The 16133-nt window shown below is 52.0% G+C and overlaps 1 protein-coding gene across 3 annotated transcripts in view; it reads left to right on the top strand.

Annotated features, from left to right (window-relative positions):
* The window catches only part of MYO5B (myosin VB), a 338275-nt gene that overhangs the window by 312842 nt on the left and 9300 nt on the right, over positions 1–16133 (top strand). For 2 of the 3 annotated variants that reach the window (XM_042961933.1, XM_042961931.1), the window contains 7 exons: positions 3305–3382; positions 6113–6311; positions 6500–6593; positions 8733–8876; positions 10732–10883; positions 12629–12718; positions 15020–15170. In XM_042961933.1, the coding sequence (XP_042817867.1) occupies positions 3305–3382; positions 6113–6311; positions 6500–6593; positions 8733–8876; positions 10732–10883; positions 12629–12718; positions 15020–15170 (908 nt within the window). The remainder of the gene's footprint in view (positions 1–3304; positions 3383–6112; positions 6312–6499; positions 6594–8732; positions 8877–10731; positions 10884–12628; positions 12719–15019; positions 15171–16133) is intronic. The other variant, XM_042961932.1, reaches the window with a different exon arrangement.

Here is a 16133-nt window from a genome sequence, read left to right as displayed (position 1 = left end):
CAGCAGGTTCCAAGAAACAACAGGAGGCCCTTGGCACAAAAGGTAGCTTTGCCTGATGCCACCTGGGCTTGGACAGATAAACCTGGGGTTATTACTCACCCCCTAATGGGCCTGCTTGGGACACTGAAGATCCTGTTTAACCAGACGGGTGTGTGCGGACTCCTTAGGATGGGCTTGGAGTTTTGTGGCTCCTTTGGCCCTGAGTCCCAGCTGCTGTGGGATGTCTGGCTCAGAAGAGCAAAGGAGCAGGAAGAGCCTCATGCTCCCCAACTCCCTCCTCTCAAGTGCTCACTTTAACTGTTCCTGGCTAGAAACTCTCAGCTTCCTTCTGTGAGGTGATCATGCCCTCCTAAGGTTTCCCAGGATTCGGTGGGTCCCAAGCCATCAGTGTAATTCCTGTCTGCGGTAATTCAGTGGTATATTTGTCCACAGACCGTCTTATTCATGGCATTGGGGTTGCTGCCTCCCTTTCTCAGAGATTGCAGGGAATCTCCTGGGCAGTTGGGTAGAAAGTCTAGGTGTGAGCTACAGAAATAAGCATATCTGTGGAGCACCACATGCTTTTTTCCGAAACTGAAAACTGACCATCATCATGCTCATAGGAACCTTGCCTGTTTTGACAGGGAGGCAGGTCCTTGGGCCAGGACTGAGGGATTGCTGTTAGGTCATAGTCCTGATGTTCTCCACAGAGGGAAAGCAAATATTATCCTAGGCCTTTTCTGCTGCCTGATATTTACAGTTAATAAGGTTATGTAATAAAAGATATAGAAGAAACCTCAGATCGGTGAGCTGAGCGCTATCATCGTAATAGGCCCGGGACATGTAGGCAATGGCCACAACATGCCCTTTGGGGTGCCAGTTCTCCAGTCTCCTGCAGTTGGAGACTGTACCTGCGGCTTATTCAAGTGCATCTGCAGCCTCTTTGGGAACGGAGCTCAGCACAGTGGTGTGTACCCAGGAGATTTTCCGTGAACGTTTGTTGATTTAATTGACGTAGGTACTTTTTACATTAAAAAAAAAAAAAAATTCCTGTAAGCTGTCGTTTGGGGTTTTCCTTCTCATGCCACCAGGTGGCGCGCCCTCCCAGGCCTTCGGTCCTAATAGCGCGCAGAGGGGAGGGAGAATCTCTCCGGAGGAATTGGTTCTCTTTCATCTAGCAACAAAGGCTGGACCTGGAGCTGGTTGACTGCTTTTTAATTTACTGGTTTGCCTGACTTCCTGAGCACGGTGGGATGACGGGCCCTCACAGTCTCCCCTTTTATCTTTGTGCATACTGCCTGGCGTGTTTCAGAATTAAGAATTCTGAGAGTGTCTCCCCCTGAGCAGGAATTCAATGCTCACTTCCTCACCGTGTAACTCAGCAACACACAGGCACTGGCAGAGGGTGAGCGGTGGCACTCAGTCTGCCATCGAGGGAACTATAGGAACGCGGTGACCCTCCAGGAGAGAGCCAGCAGCCCTCCTCGGGGCATGAGGGCCAGCCGGTGTGGCAGGGAAAGAGCCAGAGGCCAGGTGCCAGAGCCCGCCTGGGTTCTAGCCCAGGTGTCAGCGTCAGGCAAGTCCTCTCCATCTTGGGGTCTCTCCACACATGGCGAACAGGATGGTTGGAGCAAAATACCCTGCATTCCTATTCAGCAGCGATGCCTCCCCGCGGCTGCCTGTTGGGTTAAAGCCTTAGCTACTAAAAGGCCCTAGTTAAATGTGTTAATAGCTGAGAAGGGCAAAGGGGCTAAGCTGTCAGCTCCCCCTTGATGTGGCCCAGCTCACTTTTTGGGTTTGCTAGGATAAATGGAACACCCAGGCGGGGTAAGTGCTAAGCACGGGAGGGGACAGCAAAAAGTCTACAATAAAAGGCAGTCTCTGGGGAGGCCAGGCCTAGGTGACCAGTCTGGACATTTGAGGAGCCAGAGTCCCAAGTGGGAGAGGTCCCCAGTATATGCTTGTTGGCAGTAACCCCCACACTGCCCAGCCAGATGGAGCACAAGTTGTGACAGTAAAGGGTAGGCTTGGGGCACAGAAGCCAGAGTAGCACCAGAAGCAAGCTCACTGTGGTCTCTGCCTCCTGCCCTCTCCTTCAAGCTTTTCAGCGTAGGACCTGGTAGCCATGTGACCAGCTTTACCCAAGAAGCAACTTATGTGAGTGGTGCAAGGCCCAGAGCTCCTCTCCACGAGGCTGAGCTCCTGGGAGGTAAAGTGGGCAGCTGCACCCCCTGGACCTCCTGTGAAACCCAGCAGGAGTGGTACTGTGGCTCCTGGGGACAACTGTTTCTCCCCTGTGAGTTAGGGAGGGGTTGCTGGTCCACGCACACCATCTGTAGCTCCTTTGCGATTCCTGCTGGGATCCAGCCAGCAGGAGGAGAATCCCTAGGAGCAGAGAGGGAGGGGCAGGTTCCCAGTGGGTATAGACGAGGCTCACCTGCTGCCCTATCCCACTGGACTTTTCGTGTCTCCTGTGTACCCAGGGCTGTGAAGGTGGGGAGGTGCGTGGATGGGGGAGCACGGGACATGTGCCTGATCTCCTGGAGCTGCCCTTCCGGCATCGGGCAGACACTGGGCAACTGGCCTTCTGCATTCCAGGTTGGGTCAACAGGAGTAACGCACCCCAGTCCCCAGGCAGAACAGAGAACGTTCAGTTGGCATCCTGCTTGGCACCGTTTTTATTAGTGGTTTCTTTCTGTCCGAGTGCACTGAGGGCTGGAGGTGAGATTAGCTAATGCTTTTTGTGTCCTTAGTGACAGAAGAGAGCAGCATTGAAAAGCAGACAGTAGGTAGCCATCTTCCTCATCATCACTGAGCCAGACGTCCGGGTACAGCCAGATGCAGCATCCCAGGAGCCCCTCTGCAGCCTCCACTGTGCATGGGGCCTCCTCTCCCTGCCCTGTTTGCATCTCTCCTGATTCTCCCTTTTCTTTTCTGAATCCTTCTGGTCAGAGGAGGGGTGGGGGCAAGGGTGGAGTGTGACAGCAAGGAAATGCCTCTGCCCAGCCTGCACCGCTGCGGGTTACAGAATTTACTGGGACAGGTGCAACCCTTTGCTCTCCTCTGCAACATGCTCCCCAGCCTCTCATGATCCATGAGGCCCCATGAGCGTGCACAAACCCCCTTCTGAGACCCAGCCTGGGGGAGAGGTGATGTTCTTAGGTGCTCAGGTGCTGGTTATAAGAAAGAAAGAGAAACTTGGGGGTTCTTGAGCTTTGCCTTGGTTTCCAAACCTTGGCTGAAATGGCCTCGCTTTCCTGGTCTGTCTGCCTCCCTGTCTCTTCCCTCTATACTGGATGCCCTCTTTTTTGTCCTTTATTTCTAGCAAGACTGAGGATTGGGGATATTTGAATGAAGATGGAGAGCTCGGCTTGGCCTACCAAGGCCTAAAGCAAGTTGCCAGGTCAAATATACACCTTTGTGCCTCTGCCTGCTTTGTCTGTTCCGCCTGCTCATGTCTATGCTTAACTGTTTCTCAGCTGGAGTGGAGGCAAGGGCACGACTCACAGGGGCCCCTCGGGTTACCTGGCTGGCGCTCTGTGTTCAGGCTGTGTGGGTGAGATTGGAGAGGCTGTTTGGTGGGGTCCAGGCAGTAGCACCTGATGGCTCGATAGAACCTTCCTTGGGGCAAGGACACCGATGCTTCAGTGGAAGATCCAGAACTTGAATCTGGTTCCACTTGACACCAGAATCTGAATCCATAAACCAGTGGTCTTCAGCTGTCGGTGACCAGTTCGGCAAGGGAGGTAAGACACGCGCGGAAACAGCAAAACGTGGTGGTCCTGGCCCTCCGTTGGCTGCCAGCGTGTGGCTCGTTAGGACTGTGGCATACCTTTGTGCATTTGAGCCTCCCAGCAACAGATGGGGCGATGGTCTGCAGGCCTGTTTCCCAGAAAAGGAAACTGAGGTGGAGTGGGTGCTGGCCCAGCTCACTCACCCTGGTGATAGTAGAGTGGGGATGGAACCTGATGGCCTCACACACTATCTCCAAAGCTTTGCCTGCTGATGACCTCATGGCAGTCCCATTACAACAAGAGCATCTATTCCTGGGAATAGAAAGTCCGGGTTAACTGGTTCTCGAGGCAGTGTGTCTCCAGTGGCCCCACTGCCTAGGAGTGAGGTGACCTCTGTCTCTTCCCTTGGTGGTCTAATGTGGATCAGAACAGCACCTGCCTCATGGAGTCGTTATAAGGAATAGGGTTAACACAGGTGAAGCATTTTGCATGTGCCTGGCATGTAGTAAGCACAGAGTGAAAGCTGATGCTTCTGTTCTAATGGCCATTGTTCAATAAGTTCTGTCCCACCCAGAAGTTTAGTTTATTAGAGCAGGATCCTCCGTGTAAAACCAGGTGATTCCTTGTGGCTCTCTATCAGTAGATTGGGTGTTTTGTTTTGTTTTGTTTTTTTAATAAGTACATGAATGCGTTCACAAAACTGAAAGTGCAGACCTATGCATCAGGATTCCTGGCTTCTAGAACCAGCTGTGTCACTGGCTGTGGCCTCAGATCTCTTGACCTCAGTTAGATGAGGTGTCTAGTCTGATGCTTAGGCAGGGATTCTCAGACCTTGCGCAGAACCCTGGGCTAAGCCACCCAACTGCAGCCTGTGTGGAGGAGAAGAAAGACGGGAGTACAACCTCACAGCACAAGTCAGGAGCTGATCCTTGGGGTAGAGTCCCTAGAACCTAGGTATTTCTCTTCTGTCTCAGTAGGTTTATGACTTCCTGGTGATGCTTTTAGTGTATTGTAGCCAAGATTGGATATTCTCTAAATATTGTGTGTCCTCTAAAATGCTGATGTGATTATAGAACTGTGCTCCACAATCCACAGGTCAGTAGCTCTTTCAGTTGGTGAGGCAGCCTGTGGTGAATGGGTGAATCAGTCATTTCTCCATCGTTTCTTCGTTTGAGCATCGAGAAGCCCCTGTGAGCCAGGCATTGCAACAGTGCCACTGTGGGGCCGACAGAGCTACAGAAGTCCTGGGCGTGTCTGTGGGGGAGTTGACAGCCGGCTCTCTCGCTCTTTGGGAGACTTGCTCCCTCCTGTCTTGCAGCCAAACTAGCAGAACTGTAAAAAACATGGCTCTTTGCCTCCCTGCCTCCAGGGCAGCTGGGAGACTCTTAATGGTGTTTCTGGAGCACTTCCGGGTTCCTGACTCTGCTAAGCTCTGGTCACAATCTTTGCATCCCCAGAAAAGACCGGCGTGAATTTTCAACATATGGACCATGCCAGACTGCTTTTGATGTACCATTTGCCCAGAACCTCCTTCCTTTCTCTCATGTGATTGTTTACTGCCCTGGGTCTTGAATCTGAGAAGGTAGCACCTAGTTCATAGTAGTGCGCCCTGAGAAGGAGAAGCCTGCCTAGGAAGCCTCTCTCTAGTCCCTTGCCTTCTCTTATCATGGAACAGGTGCCTCCCAGGATTGCCCAGGTAACTTTTAGACTCAGAGTCTTCTGAGACGTGTCTCCAACTTTCCCCAGATCTTCTCTAGGTCTTTCTGCTTCTGATCATGACACCAGCTGATCTTACACCTTCCCCCAAATGATTTGCAAATAGTCTTAATTTCTGTTTTGACTAGAGATAAAATCGTATATTTACAGCCACAGGGGGAGTGGGGTGGCGGTGAAGATAACAAGGAAGGGGGCTGATGTCTTGCCTTTCTAAAACTTCGCCGATCATCTAAACAGGGAAATACACAGGTGATAGAATTAGTGCAGTCTACTAGGGTTTTGTCTTAACGAGGAGATTCTCATGCGCTTTGGGCAGATGTAGATAACGTTTGTGTAAATGATGCTGTAAGAAATTTATTTCTGCTGGTGACATTTTGACATGGAGACAATCTCTCAGTCCCAAACAGTAGACTGCACAGAGTGAGGAATAGGGGAGGGGGTGTCCTGAAAAAGACCGAAGACCAGGGGTGCGTGTGTGGCCCCGAGTTCCCATCCTCAGAGAGGACAGGCTGGCCCGCTTGCCAGTCTGTTCCCCTCAGCGTCCGCGTCCTTCCCCTGTTGGTTCGTGCACTTGCTGCTGCCGTGTGCTTGGCTGCTCCTCTGTTGCGTGTCCGTCTGTGGCCCCTCACGTGGGGGCGCTGACCCGAGCCCCGTGGTCACCTGCCCTCCTCTCCCCGGTGCAGGTTGCTAGAGGCCCAGCTGCAGGCCCAGAGCCGCGAGCATGAGGAGGAGGTGGAGGGGCTCCGGGCCCAGGTGGAAGCCCTGAAGGAGGAACTGGACAAGCAGCAGCAGACCTTCTGCCAGACGCTGCTGCTCTCCCCAGAGGCCCAGGTGGAATTTGGCGTCCAGCAGGAGATATCCCGGCTCACCAATGAGAACCTGGTGAGTGAAGACGCCCAGCGGATCCTGCTCTGGGAAGAGATGGGGCCAGAGATGGCCTTGCCAGAAGGGCAAGGCTTGTGTCCTTGACCCTATTGCAGGCACAGAGAATCTAGAAACCATCAGTCAGCAAGGGCTTCTGACCTGGCCAGGGCGGGTGGCCACCTCACACTGCTTCCTTTGGATTTTAGGACCTTAAAGAACTGGTAGAAAAGCTGGAAAAGAATGAGCGGAAGCTCAAGAAGCAGCTGAAGATTTACATGAAGAAAGTCCAGGACCTAGAAGGTAGGTGGGCACGGGCGTGAGTGCGTGTGATAAAGCACGTGTGTGCTCAGTCACGAGCACAGGAAGGGAACTAACTGCTGCTTCCCTCTGCAGACTCATTCTGCTTTACCAGTTTCTTGGTGCCTCTGCCCAGAGCAGTCATGTGATAGAGCTGCCCACGAGCTCCAACGTTCTCTGTTGGCCAGAATCTGGACTAAGATCCATAAATCAGCAGGTGTTGGGGTGCTTATTCTGAACTCTGCACCAAGGCCGTGTCCTTGCCCTCAAAGGACTTAAAGCTGGAAGCAAGACTTTTTGGTGGGGGGGGCGGGGAAATGCTACATGACACACAGACCCATACCCCACTCCGTGGATGGGCAGTCAGGAAGGAGAGGGGTCAGTCCTATGATTAAATTTCCAAACTGGAATCTGGCCCAGAGAGGTCAGGCAGGTTTAAATTGCTCTTCCAGAAACATCCAGAATGTTCTCTTGCTCTGACTCCTTACTATAAATCGATCACTCTCCATGCCTTCTTGTCACATGCCACCTAGCATGGAATCCTCTCTTGGTGCCCTCACTGTTTGGGTTTCCCCGCCCCCCATCACCGCCTGAATCCCTCCCCTCATCCCTTCACCCTCATCTCAAGAGCCACGTCCCCAGGGCTCGAGTGCTGTCTCTCACTGTCCTAATACCACGTGCCTCTGGGCACAGATGTCAGTTGTTTAATCACCTGTTCGTGTCCACCTGCTACTCCGGAGGAGGCTGTAGGAAGCCAGGACTTATCCAATCGGCCCCTCTCCATCTTTGGATTTCTCGGTTCTCCTTGACTTCTCTTTCTCCTGGTCATGTAGGCTTCAGGTTTCTCCCTTTTGTTCAGTCTTGAAGACCTATCATCAACTCTCCCTGAATACTTCTGTGTCCGCCCCTCTTCCCCTAGTCCCCCAGTGACGGTGGCAGCCTCCAGTTCCCCACTTGTGCCCCTGCTCCTGTGTATCCGGCCACCTCCTCTTTCCCCATGGAATGAACTGTGCCCTCTCTCCAGTCGCTCCAGCTCACCCCACCCCCACACAGAGCCTCCCCTCCAGCACACCCCTGCCTCTCGGTGCTCACTCTGCCTGCTTGTCTCCTGTGTCTCTGGGAGCCTTTTATGCCCTCGGGCCCAGTGGGTCAGCTCCTTCCCACCTGATTGTTCAGGTCTCCCCCCGCTCCCCCTCAGCCCTTCTCCTCCCTTGAGCTCCAGTAGTTGGTCTGTTCAGCTGCATCACCACAGTCTGCCCTCGGGTCTGGGCACCTGGCCGGGTTGTGCTGTAATGTGTGTTGCCACATAAACGTCCAGATGCATCTCCTTAGCTAGACTGGTAGATCCATGGTGGGATGCCCCATCATGTCTGCCCCCACACTTAGAACAGTGCCCCGTACGTAGGAGGCCCTCAGACACACCTGGGGAGACCCTGCAGGTGCCCACCACCCTGTCGCATAGTGTCAGGCCAACAGAAGTCCTGAGGGAGGTTTGACAAGCCTTTGTACCCCCAGCCATGCCAGCGAAACGTCTCTTGTATCCTTTGCAACCTTCCATTGTTGCAAAGACTGAATGTAGCAGTCCTGCTCCTCGATCTGCGTCTGGGGGCTACAGATGGTCTCTTACCTTCTTGTGCCACTGCCACCACCCTGTTCCCTGTCACAGGCGGTGCCCAGGCCTTGCACGCGTGGGGCTGCACTGCAGCTGTCCTGACAGCTGCCCTGTGGCCACACTCAGGGAACTGGATAGGGCGGGCCTGGCCAGGGCCCATGACATCCTCCCAGACAGATGGCAGGCCCTGTTTCTCACAGCTAGGTGGGGGAACCCGTTCCCTGGCAGCTGTGCTGTGCAGCCTGTGCCTTCCACGCTTCCCCAGTTTTCTCTGGTCTGCCTACCTAGTGGGATGTTTCCCCACCCTTGTCCTGCACGGACCCTGGTGCCTGGTGCTGAGCAACTTGGGTCACACTTGGAGTGTGGCCTGGGCTGAGGGACAGACCATGAGAGAGGTGGGGGAGCTCAGAATGCTGGGTCCCCAGACCCAGGCTCAAACAGTCAAAACGCCACTGACCTAAGGCATCCCTGCCTCTTGAGCCTGCAGCCTGGAAGTGTCCCTTCACGCTCCCTGTCTCCTTCCTGCTCAGCTGCCCAGGCGCTGGCCCAGAGTGAGAGGAGACGCCATGAACTCAACAGGCAGGTCACTGTCCAGCGGAAGGAGAAGGACTTCCAGGGCATGCTGGAGTACCATAAGGAAGACGAGGCCCTTCTCATTCGGAACCTGGTGACAGGTCAGGACCCTCCGTGACATCTCACCCCACCCCCCCTCCCCCCACTCTGCACTTTGCACCCCCCACCTCCCTCCCCCCACTCCGCACTTTGCACCCCCCACCTCCCTCCCAGCCTCAGCCCTCCATCCCGCTCACCTTGCCCGCAGTCGATTCCAGGCCTGGTTTGCCAGTCACATCGGCTCCCTCCCTTCTAGTCCTGCTCCATCCGGCTTCAATACAGCACCTGCCTGCAGCATGGCGGGAAGAGGCGTGGAGAAGAGAGTCCTGGATGAAAAAAAGGAGGACTCTCTGGTCGCCTGGTCCTCTGGACCCTGAGCCACAAGCTCCTTTCTCTGGAGCCTTGGGTTTTCTGTAAAATGGGGATGAGGCAACTGACCCCCACCTGCCCCCTGTTGTGAAACATAATGGGTGAAAGTCGGTGCTATAGCCACAAATCTTTCTCACACATGAGGGATTTGAAGAAGCAGCAGCTTCTGTAGGGTTGTTTGAAGTTAAAATAAGACATATGTTATGTCAGAGAAACGTAAGTTTACGGAGGTCCCACCCTGTCGGTGCCAGGCCAGGACCGCAGAAGAATGGGGTGACTCCAGCCTAGCACACAGTTCGTTTCAATATTTTTAGTAGTTGAGTAACCTTTTTTAAAAGTTAACTTCCCCTACCGTTGTCCTACAATTTGACAGGAGTCCTCTCAAATTTCCTTAAACAGGCTGCATCTTGTTCTAGTGCTGCTAGGGATGAGCCTCTGATCTATGGTGAATGGAACTCAACGTTCACGACGTTAGAGTAAAACCAGAATAACGGAGGCTGCGTGTGCCAGCCGGCAGGTGGCTCCTCCCCACCGCCCGGGCTCAGGGGGCCCCAGACAAGGCCATTTCCCGCCAAGCTGCCTACACACAGCACCCGGTCACCTTCCCTCTGCCATTCCGTCCCTCTCGTCATCCAGACAAGTGCCAAGCCTTGATTTGGCCTCCTCTGGGGTGTCCCCAGCATTGGCTAGTTGTTGCTGTGGAGGACGGAGAAATGTAGAGCCATCGTCCCTGCCCCCAAGATGCTAACATTCGGCTAGGCAGACCAAGAAAGTCTATGGGAAACAGGACTCAAGTCACAATAGGACATTCCAAGACAGGACAAGTTGTTTGTACGCTGCATGTGGGTCAGGCCGTTAGGGGAGAGGCTGGTGAGACACCTGTCATATGGTGGCCCTCCAGGAGGTGCAGGCATGGCCGTGGCCAGTCAGCAGCCTACTCAAGCTATTACCGGCTCTGAGAATGGGCAGCCACTGCTGGCTAAATAGTTTCCACACTGACAGCTGTGTGGACTAAAGGTCCCTGTGGCCTTCCCAGCCCCTGGCACATGGGCTCTGTCTTTGGGAACATGCAGTTGGCCAAGTTCTCCCGGGACTCCCTCTCACGAAAGGGCCGTTGTGCCTGTGACAGGCAGTGTGGCCGTGGGCTCAGCGGCCCCACCCTGAGCTCTTGCTGGTTGGGGAGCAGGCTCCTGTCGGCCACTGGCCCCAGGCCCCTCCTTGTGGCTAAGGGCCATGGCCTCTATGGAAACTCAGGCAGCAAGCTACCTGTGGGTTTTTCCCTTCACCTTTTAAGGGCGAGGCATTAGAAGCCTGTTTTAATGATATAGCCCAATTAGGCAGAAGTTTTTAACTAGTTTCTGAAACTGGTAGGGTCAGAAGGTGTTTGTGTATCCAGGGCAACTTCTCGCCTACTCCTCCCATGCCCCCACCAGAGGTTATTCTTAGATGAGCGTCAGGAAAATATTGAAGAGATTTGTACGTCAGACCGGGATTCTCCGAACCCAAGCATCTGCTGAAATCTGATTCTTGGCTGTTTGTTACCATCAGACCTGAAACCGCAGGCGCTGGCGGGCACTGTGCCCTGTCTTCCTGCCTACATTCTCTACATGTGCATCAGACATGCAGATTACGTCAACGACGACCTCAAGGTGCACTCCTTGCTGACCTCCACCATCAACGGCATTAAGAAAGTCCTGAAGGTGAGCGCCCCGTGGCGGAGGTGGTGGTTTGCAGTGGATTGAGGGAAACCCGCACCTCCCCAGAGCTTCCGTCTGTCTGGGCTCTGCAGCAACAGGTTTTCTCCAGGCTCCAGCTCTGAAGGTAAACGATGTAAGCCCAGAAACAGCTTGCCGGTGGAACCAGGATGCCCAGGCAGTTTCTAGAAAAGGATGCCCAGGCTCAGAAATGGCAGGATGCCCAGAAATCCAGGGCACCCTGGTGCTTCCAAAAGACCAGAGATGCAAGGAGGGGATGTTCTGCCTTAGTGAGGGTGGGCTAACCCTGCCCTGGAGTGACATTCAGGAGCACAACCTGAATACAGGCCTTCTCCCAGACCTTTCCAAGGAGCTGGGTGCCTGCTGCCCAGGGTGATGGCACAGTGAAGGGTGCAGACATTCATCAGCTTGCAAAGTGAGGAGGCCTGGGCTGGGACAGGGCGGCCTCCCGGGCGGTTCAGCAACTCCACCTGAAGGCACAGGACTCCTCACCAATGTAGTGGTCGCCACTGCAGAGAGAGGCTGGCCTGCAGGCTGACCCCATGGAGGCTACGGTGAGTGGTGAGATTTTTAAGGGAGATCAGTCCTCGCTAGGAGGGATTTGTTCCTCCCCACAGGCCCAAGCCCCAGGTGGCACTGCTCTCGCTCTCACAGACCATCCTCCGTTCTCCTACACTCTCCCACTTCAGGATGCAAGCCATCCTCGAAAGCATGGAGTCCGGGCCCATTCTGAGATCTGCCAAGCTGCTGTCGCCTGCCCCCTTTTCTCTTCTGGGAGCGCGCCGACACCAGCCTTTAACTCCTAGCTTCCTGCCCGCTTGGTCTCTGTCTCTGCACCACCTGCCCAGCCTTGGGCCCCACAGACCATCTTATCCACTCCTGCCTCTAAACAGACACGCTGGGGACTCTCAAGATTGGGGTCTCCTGCCTCGGCCTCTAACGCAAGCGCCATGTGGGGGCTTGTGCAGTCTGGGTAAGCCATGGGCTGACTTCACAGGTCACTTCCTCAGGGAAACCTTTCCTAATGACCAGGCTCAGCCCCTAGCATGCCAAGCCCCCCCCACCCCCCATCACTTTCTGTTGAACTCTCTCATTTTATTGTCATCATAGCTCCTACCTTCAGACGCTTAAACAGTGACAACTTTACCTGACAAAATGAGCTCTGTGCAGTCATCGGCCTCGGGACAGAAACTGTGTCATAGCTCTTTGGGTTGTCAAAAGGCCTTTTTCATCAAAGTTATGGTTCATAGCCCTTTTCCAGAGAGTTGAAGCCATGGGACATCTGCCCTCTAGATAATAGGGTACCAGAGTATTTCCCTGGCATGTTCCTTGCATCCCTTAGGTGAGATCACTGATAGTTGAGGACCTGCCAGGGCCAGATGCCCAGTGGTTCATGTACAGCTGAGGGCAGCTAGCCTCATGCCTCATCTGCCACCTGGCTTTGTGCTCTTCAGCCATAGAGCCAGCCTAGCTTTGTGAGCGTGCACAGGTGTGTGCCACGGACCAGGGAACCAGGAGAGAGGTCTGTGGGACATCTCCAGTAGCGAAGGAATGGGAAGCACAGCCTCTTGACTGTGGATCTCCTCTTCGTGACTGGCAGTTGCCTGCCTGTGACACCTACTTGGGGCGTGCTGAATGGTTGTGGAAACCTGGAAAGAGAGACACCAGGTGAGCCTTTAACCGGATGGGAGCCACTACGCATGACTAGGGATGTCTTTCTCTTTTCACAGAAGCACAATGATGACTTCGAGATGACATCATTCTGGTTATCCAATACCTGCCGCCTCCTTCATTGTTTGAAGCAGTATAGCGGGGATGAGGTGAGTGCTGAACCCAATCCCCTGAGGAGCACTTAGAAACCATGAAAGTGCCTCAGATCCTCATGTCAAATCCTCATTTCCTTGCATACAGCAATATGTGTTCTGCTTCAGAGCACCTCAGATCTGAGCTCAGAATGGGGGTTAAGGGTGTTGTGGAAGGTAGACCTGCTCTGTCCATATGTGGTTCTACCTGGAGGAGAGCATATAAAGTCTTGGGAGAACCATCTGGGACTTCGGGCTGGAAGCAGTATTAAGCCGGCAACAGGATATCTGTCTCTAGGCAGCCTCCAGAGAGCACCTGAATCAAATAAGTAGAGTTGGGGGAGAAATGAGTTTATATGACCCATCTGAATGCTGCTGGGACTCTCCGGGGAAATGCTTGTGACCTTAAATTTCTGGAGCAGCCCCAAAAGAGCCCTAGTTCACTAAACACTGGAAGAAAGCCCACGTAGTTGTCTGATGTACGAGACTATCTCCCAAGCCAACCTATTAGTTTGTTCATTTTAAGGCAGACACAGAACAGAGGCACAACATAATCAATGTACACATTGGTGTTAAGGCCTAGTTTTATTCTCCTAGCCAAACTTGATTCCTTGGCCTGCGGCCCAACTGACTGCATTATTTTCATATTCTACTCTGAACCTTGAGGGCCCAGCTTCATCTAGAGCTCACTGTTCCCAACACTGGTGTCCGAAAGAACTGTACCCTACTCTGCATTCAGCCCAGTGACTTTGTAACATCATGTCTTCACTTTGGTTTCTCCAGTAAGAATCCCAACTCATCTCGGACACCACTCCCAAGACCCCTGGAGGTTGCCTTGACTTTCCTTTCTCCCCTTCCTCTTTTGCTTATATTGAGAATAACACAATGAGAAGCATAAGACTTGAAGCACAATATAACCAGGTCTGTGTAGCCTAAATAAAGAGGGAGAAAAATATATATCTTAGCTATTTCACCTGCTTTTTATTTTTTATTAAAAATTGCTTTGTGGGGCACCTGGGTGGCTCAGTCGGTTAAGCATCTGATTTTGGCTCAGGTCATGATCTCATGGTTTGAGTTCAAGCCCCACGTCGGGCTCTGTGCTGACAGCTCAGAGCCTGGAGCCTTCTTTGGATTCTGTGTCCCTCTCTCCCCCTCCCCTGCTCAGGCTCTCTCAAAAAGAAACATTAAAGACAATTGCTTTGTAATGTGACCTACTATGAGAGGCTTTGCTGAGGGTGGTCACTCTTTTGAAAATAATCTATTTGGGCTACAGTTGGTTTACCTTGGCCTGCATACAAAGGGACATTGGTCACATGAATCCTTTCAATATTAGCAAATCTTTCAATTTAATATTATTTCATCTTGTTAGCATAGAAAGCCAAGAGGACTGGTGCTGTAGCTGTGAAATCATTTTGGTTTATTAATTCTGACGCCCAACAATAGAATCCATGTAAAACTTCTCATTATCAAAACCATCTGACCCAGGGTCGCACTCATTTAGTGGGCACGTATTCCACATTTTAAAGTAACCTGGCATATTAGGAAGGAAATTGGACAGAGAATCCAACAGCAAGTGTCCCTCTTTGCCTAAACCTGCTACCAACCTTATATACCCAATGGAGTACTACGTGGCAATGAGAAAGAATGAAATATGGCCCTTTGTAGCAACATGGATGGAACTGGAGAGTGTGATGCTAAGTGAAATAAGCCATACAGAGAAAGACAGATACCATATGTTTTCACTCTTAGGTGGATCCTGAGAAACTTAAACCCATGGGGGAGGGGAAGGAAAAAAAAAAAAAAAAGGTTAGAGTGGGAGAGAGCCAAAGCATAAGAGACTCTTAAAAACTGAGAACAAACTGAGGGTTGATGGGGGGTGGGAAGGAGGGGAAAGTGGGTGATGGGTATTGAGGAGGGCACCTGTTGGGATGAGCACTGGGGGTTGTATGGAAACCAATTTGACAATAAATTTCATATATTGAAAAAAATAAAAAATAAAAAAAAATAAACCTGCTACCAACCTGGGTTTGCTGCCGTAGGGAAATTACCACCCCAGTGGGTGGACGAAATGATTTAGGCTTTTTAAATTAAGCAACTCCGACTTATCTATCATGCTGAGTTTTTGCTCTGCCTTCAAATTCAAGGGTCATGACTGAGGCCTCAAGAAGCTTGACAGGTTCTTGTGGAATCTCCTATTAGTAGAGCCTGATAAGGCCCCACACATAAGGTATTATGAAAGTCACCTGAGGCCCAGAAGTCCTGCTGAGCCCAGCAGACCACTGAGCCCCTCTGTAAAGTACCCCCTCTGTCTCTCTGCAGGGCTTCATGACTCAGAATACTGCCAAGCAGAATGAGCACTGTCTTAAGAACTTTGACCTCACTGAATACCGCCAGGTGCTGAGTGACCTTTCCATTCAAATCTACCAGCAACTCATAAAAATTGCCGAGGGTGTGTTGCAGCCTATGATAGGTAAGGTGGCAGCAGGCGATCTCCAGCACTCATCGTGGGGTCCGAAATGATGGGGAACGTGCCTGCTTTGAGGGAAGCAGATATCTTAGGCATGGCCTCCAGGAAACGAGGACCTTCCTGACGAAGGCAGCGAGGTGGTGTGTGTTTGCTGTGTGCTCGGAGCTATGAAATCTTCCATAGGTGATAAATATAAATTCAAAAGGTATAAATAAATGCGTATGTGGTGAAAAAATATATGCCTCGTGCCCACATGTATACTTTATTTGTGGGACAAAAAGCAAGCACATGCGAGAGAACACGGTAGTAAGCATTGGTGCAAAAAATGTTGAACACTCTGTCCAAAACAGTGTGCTGGACGCTTCACATGAAATCAGATTGAAAAAATAAGAGCCATACTTTTATAAGTTACGAGAAAAATGACATGTGCACGCATCACTCTGTGTGTTCCATAAAGGCCAGGGAGGAAATTGTCCCTTGGACCTATGCTGTAAAGCTTTCCCCCAGGTCCTTAAAACACAAATAGGTTGTAGGTGAATTCCAAGTAGGACAGAGTCCTTCATGCCATCCAGAAATTCGTCTTCTAGGATGTGTTTCATTCCATATCCTTATCCCTTTTAGAGGGATATCTTTTAGAGGTAACAGGCTTAGGGAGAACTGGGAATACTTCACGACTCAAAATAACAGGATGGTTAATAGCACCAGTTCTGGAGTTGGCCGTACCTGGGTTCAAATCCTGGCCCTGCCAACTCCTAGCATTGTGACCTTGGGCAAGTAATTTAACTTCCATAGGCTTCGATTTCCTGATCAGGAAATGGGTTGTTGGAAGATAGAAATGACTGAGCATAAAGCGCTGGCACATAGTTCAACGTTGTGCAGTATGACAGACCAGCTAACCTAAGATTTATATGGTCAGTGGCTCATATCAAAGAGTTGTTTGAACATCAGGACGATCTCAGGGCCTAG

This window comes from Panthera tigris, chromosome D3 (assembly GCF_018350195.1).
Source record: "Panthera tigris isolate Pti1 chromosome D3, P.tigris_Pti1_mat1.1, whole genome shotgun sequence".
NCBI lineage: Eukaryota > Metazoa > Chordata > Mammalia > Carnivora > Felidae > Panthera > Panthera tigris.
Note: the sequence above shows the minus strand (reverse complement) of the source record. Positions and strands in the feature narration are given on the sequence as shown.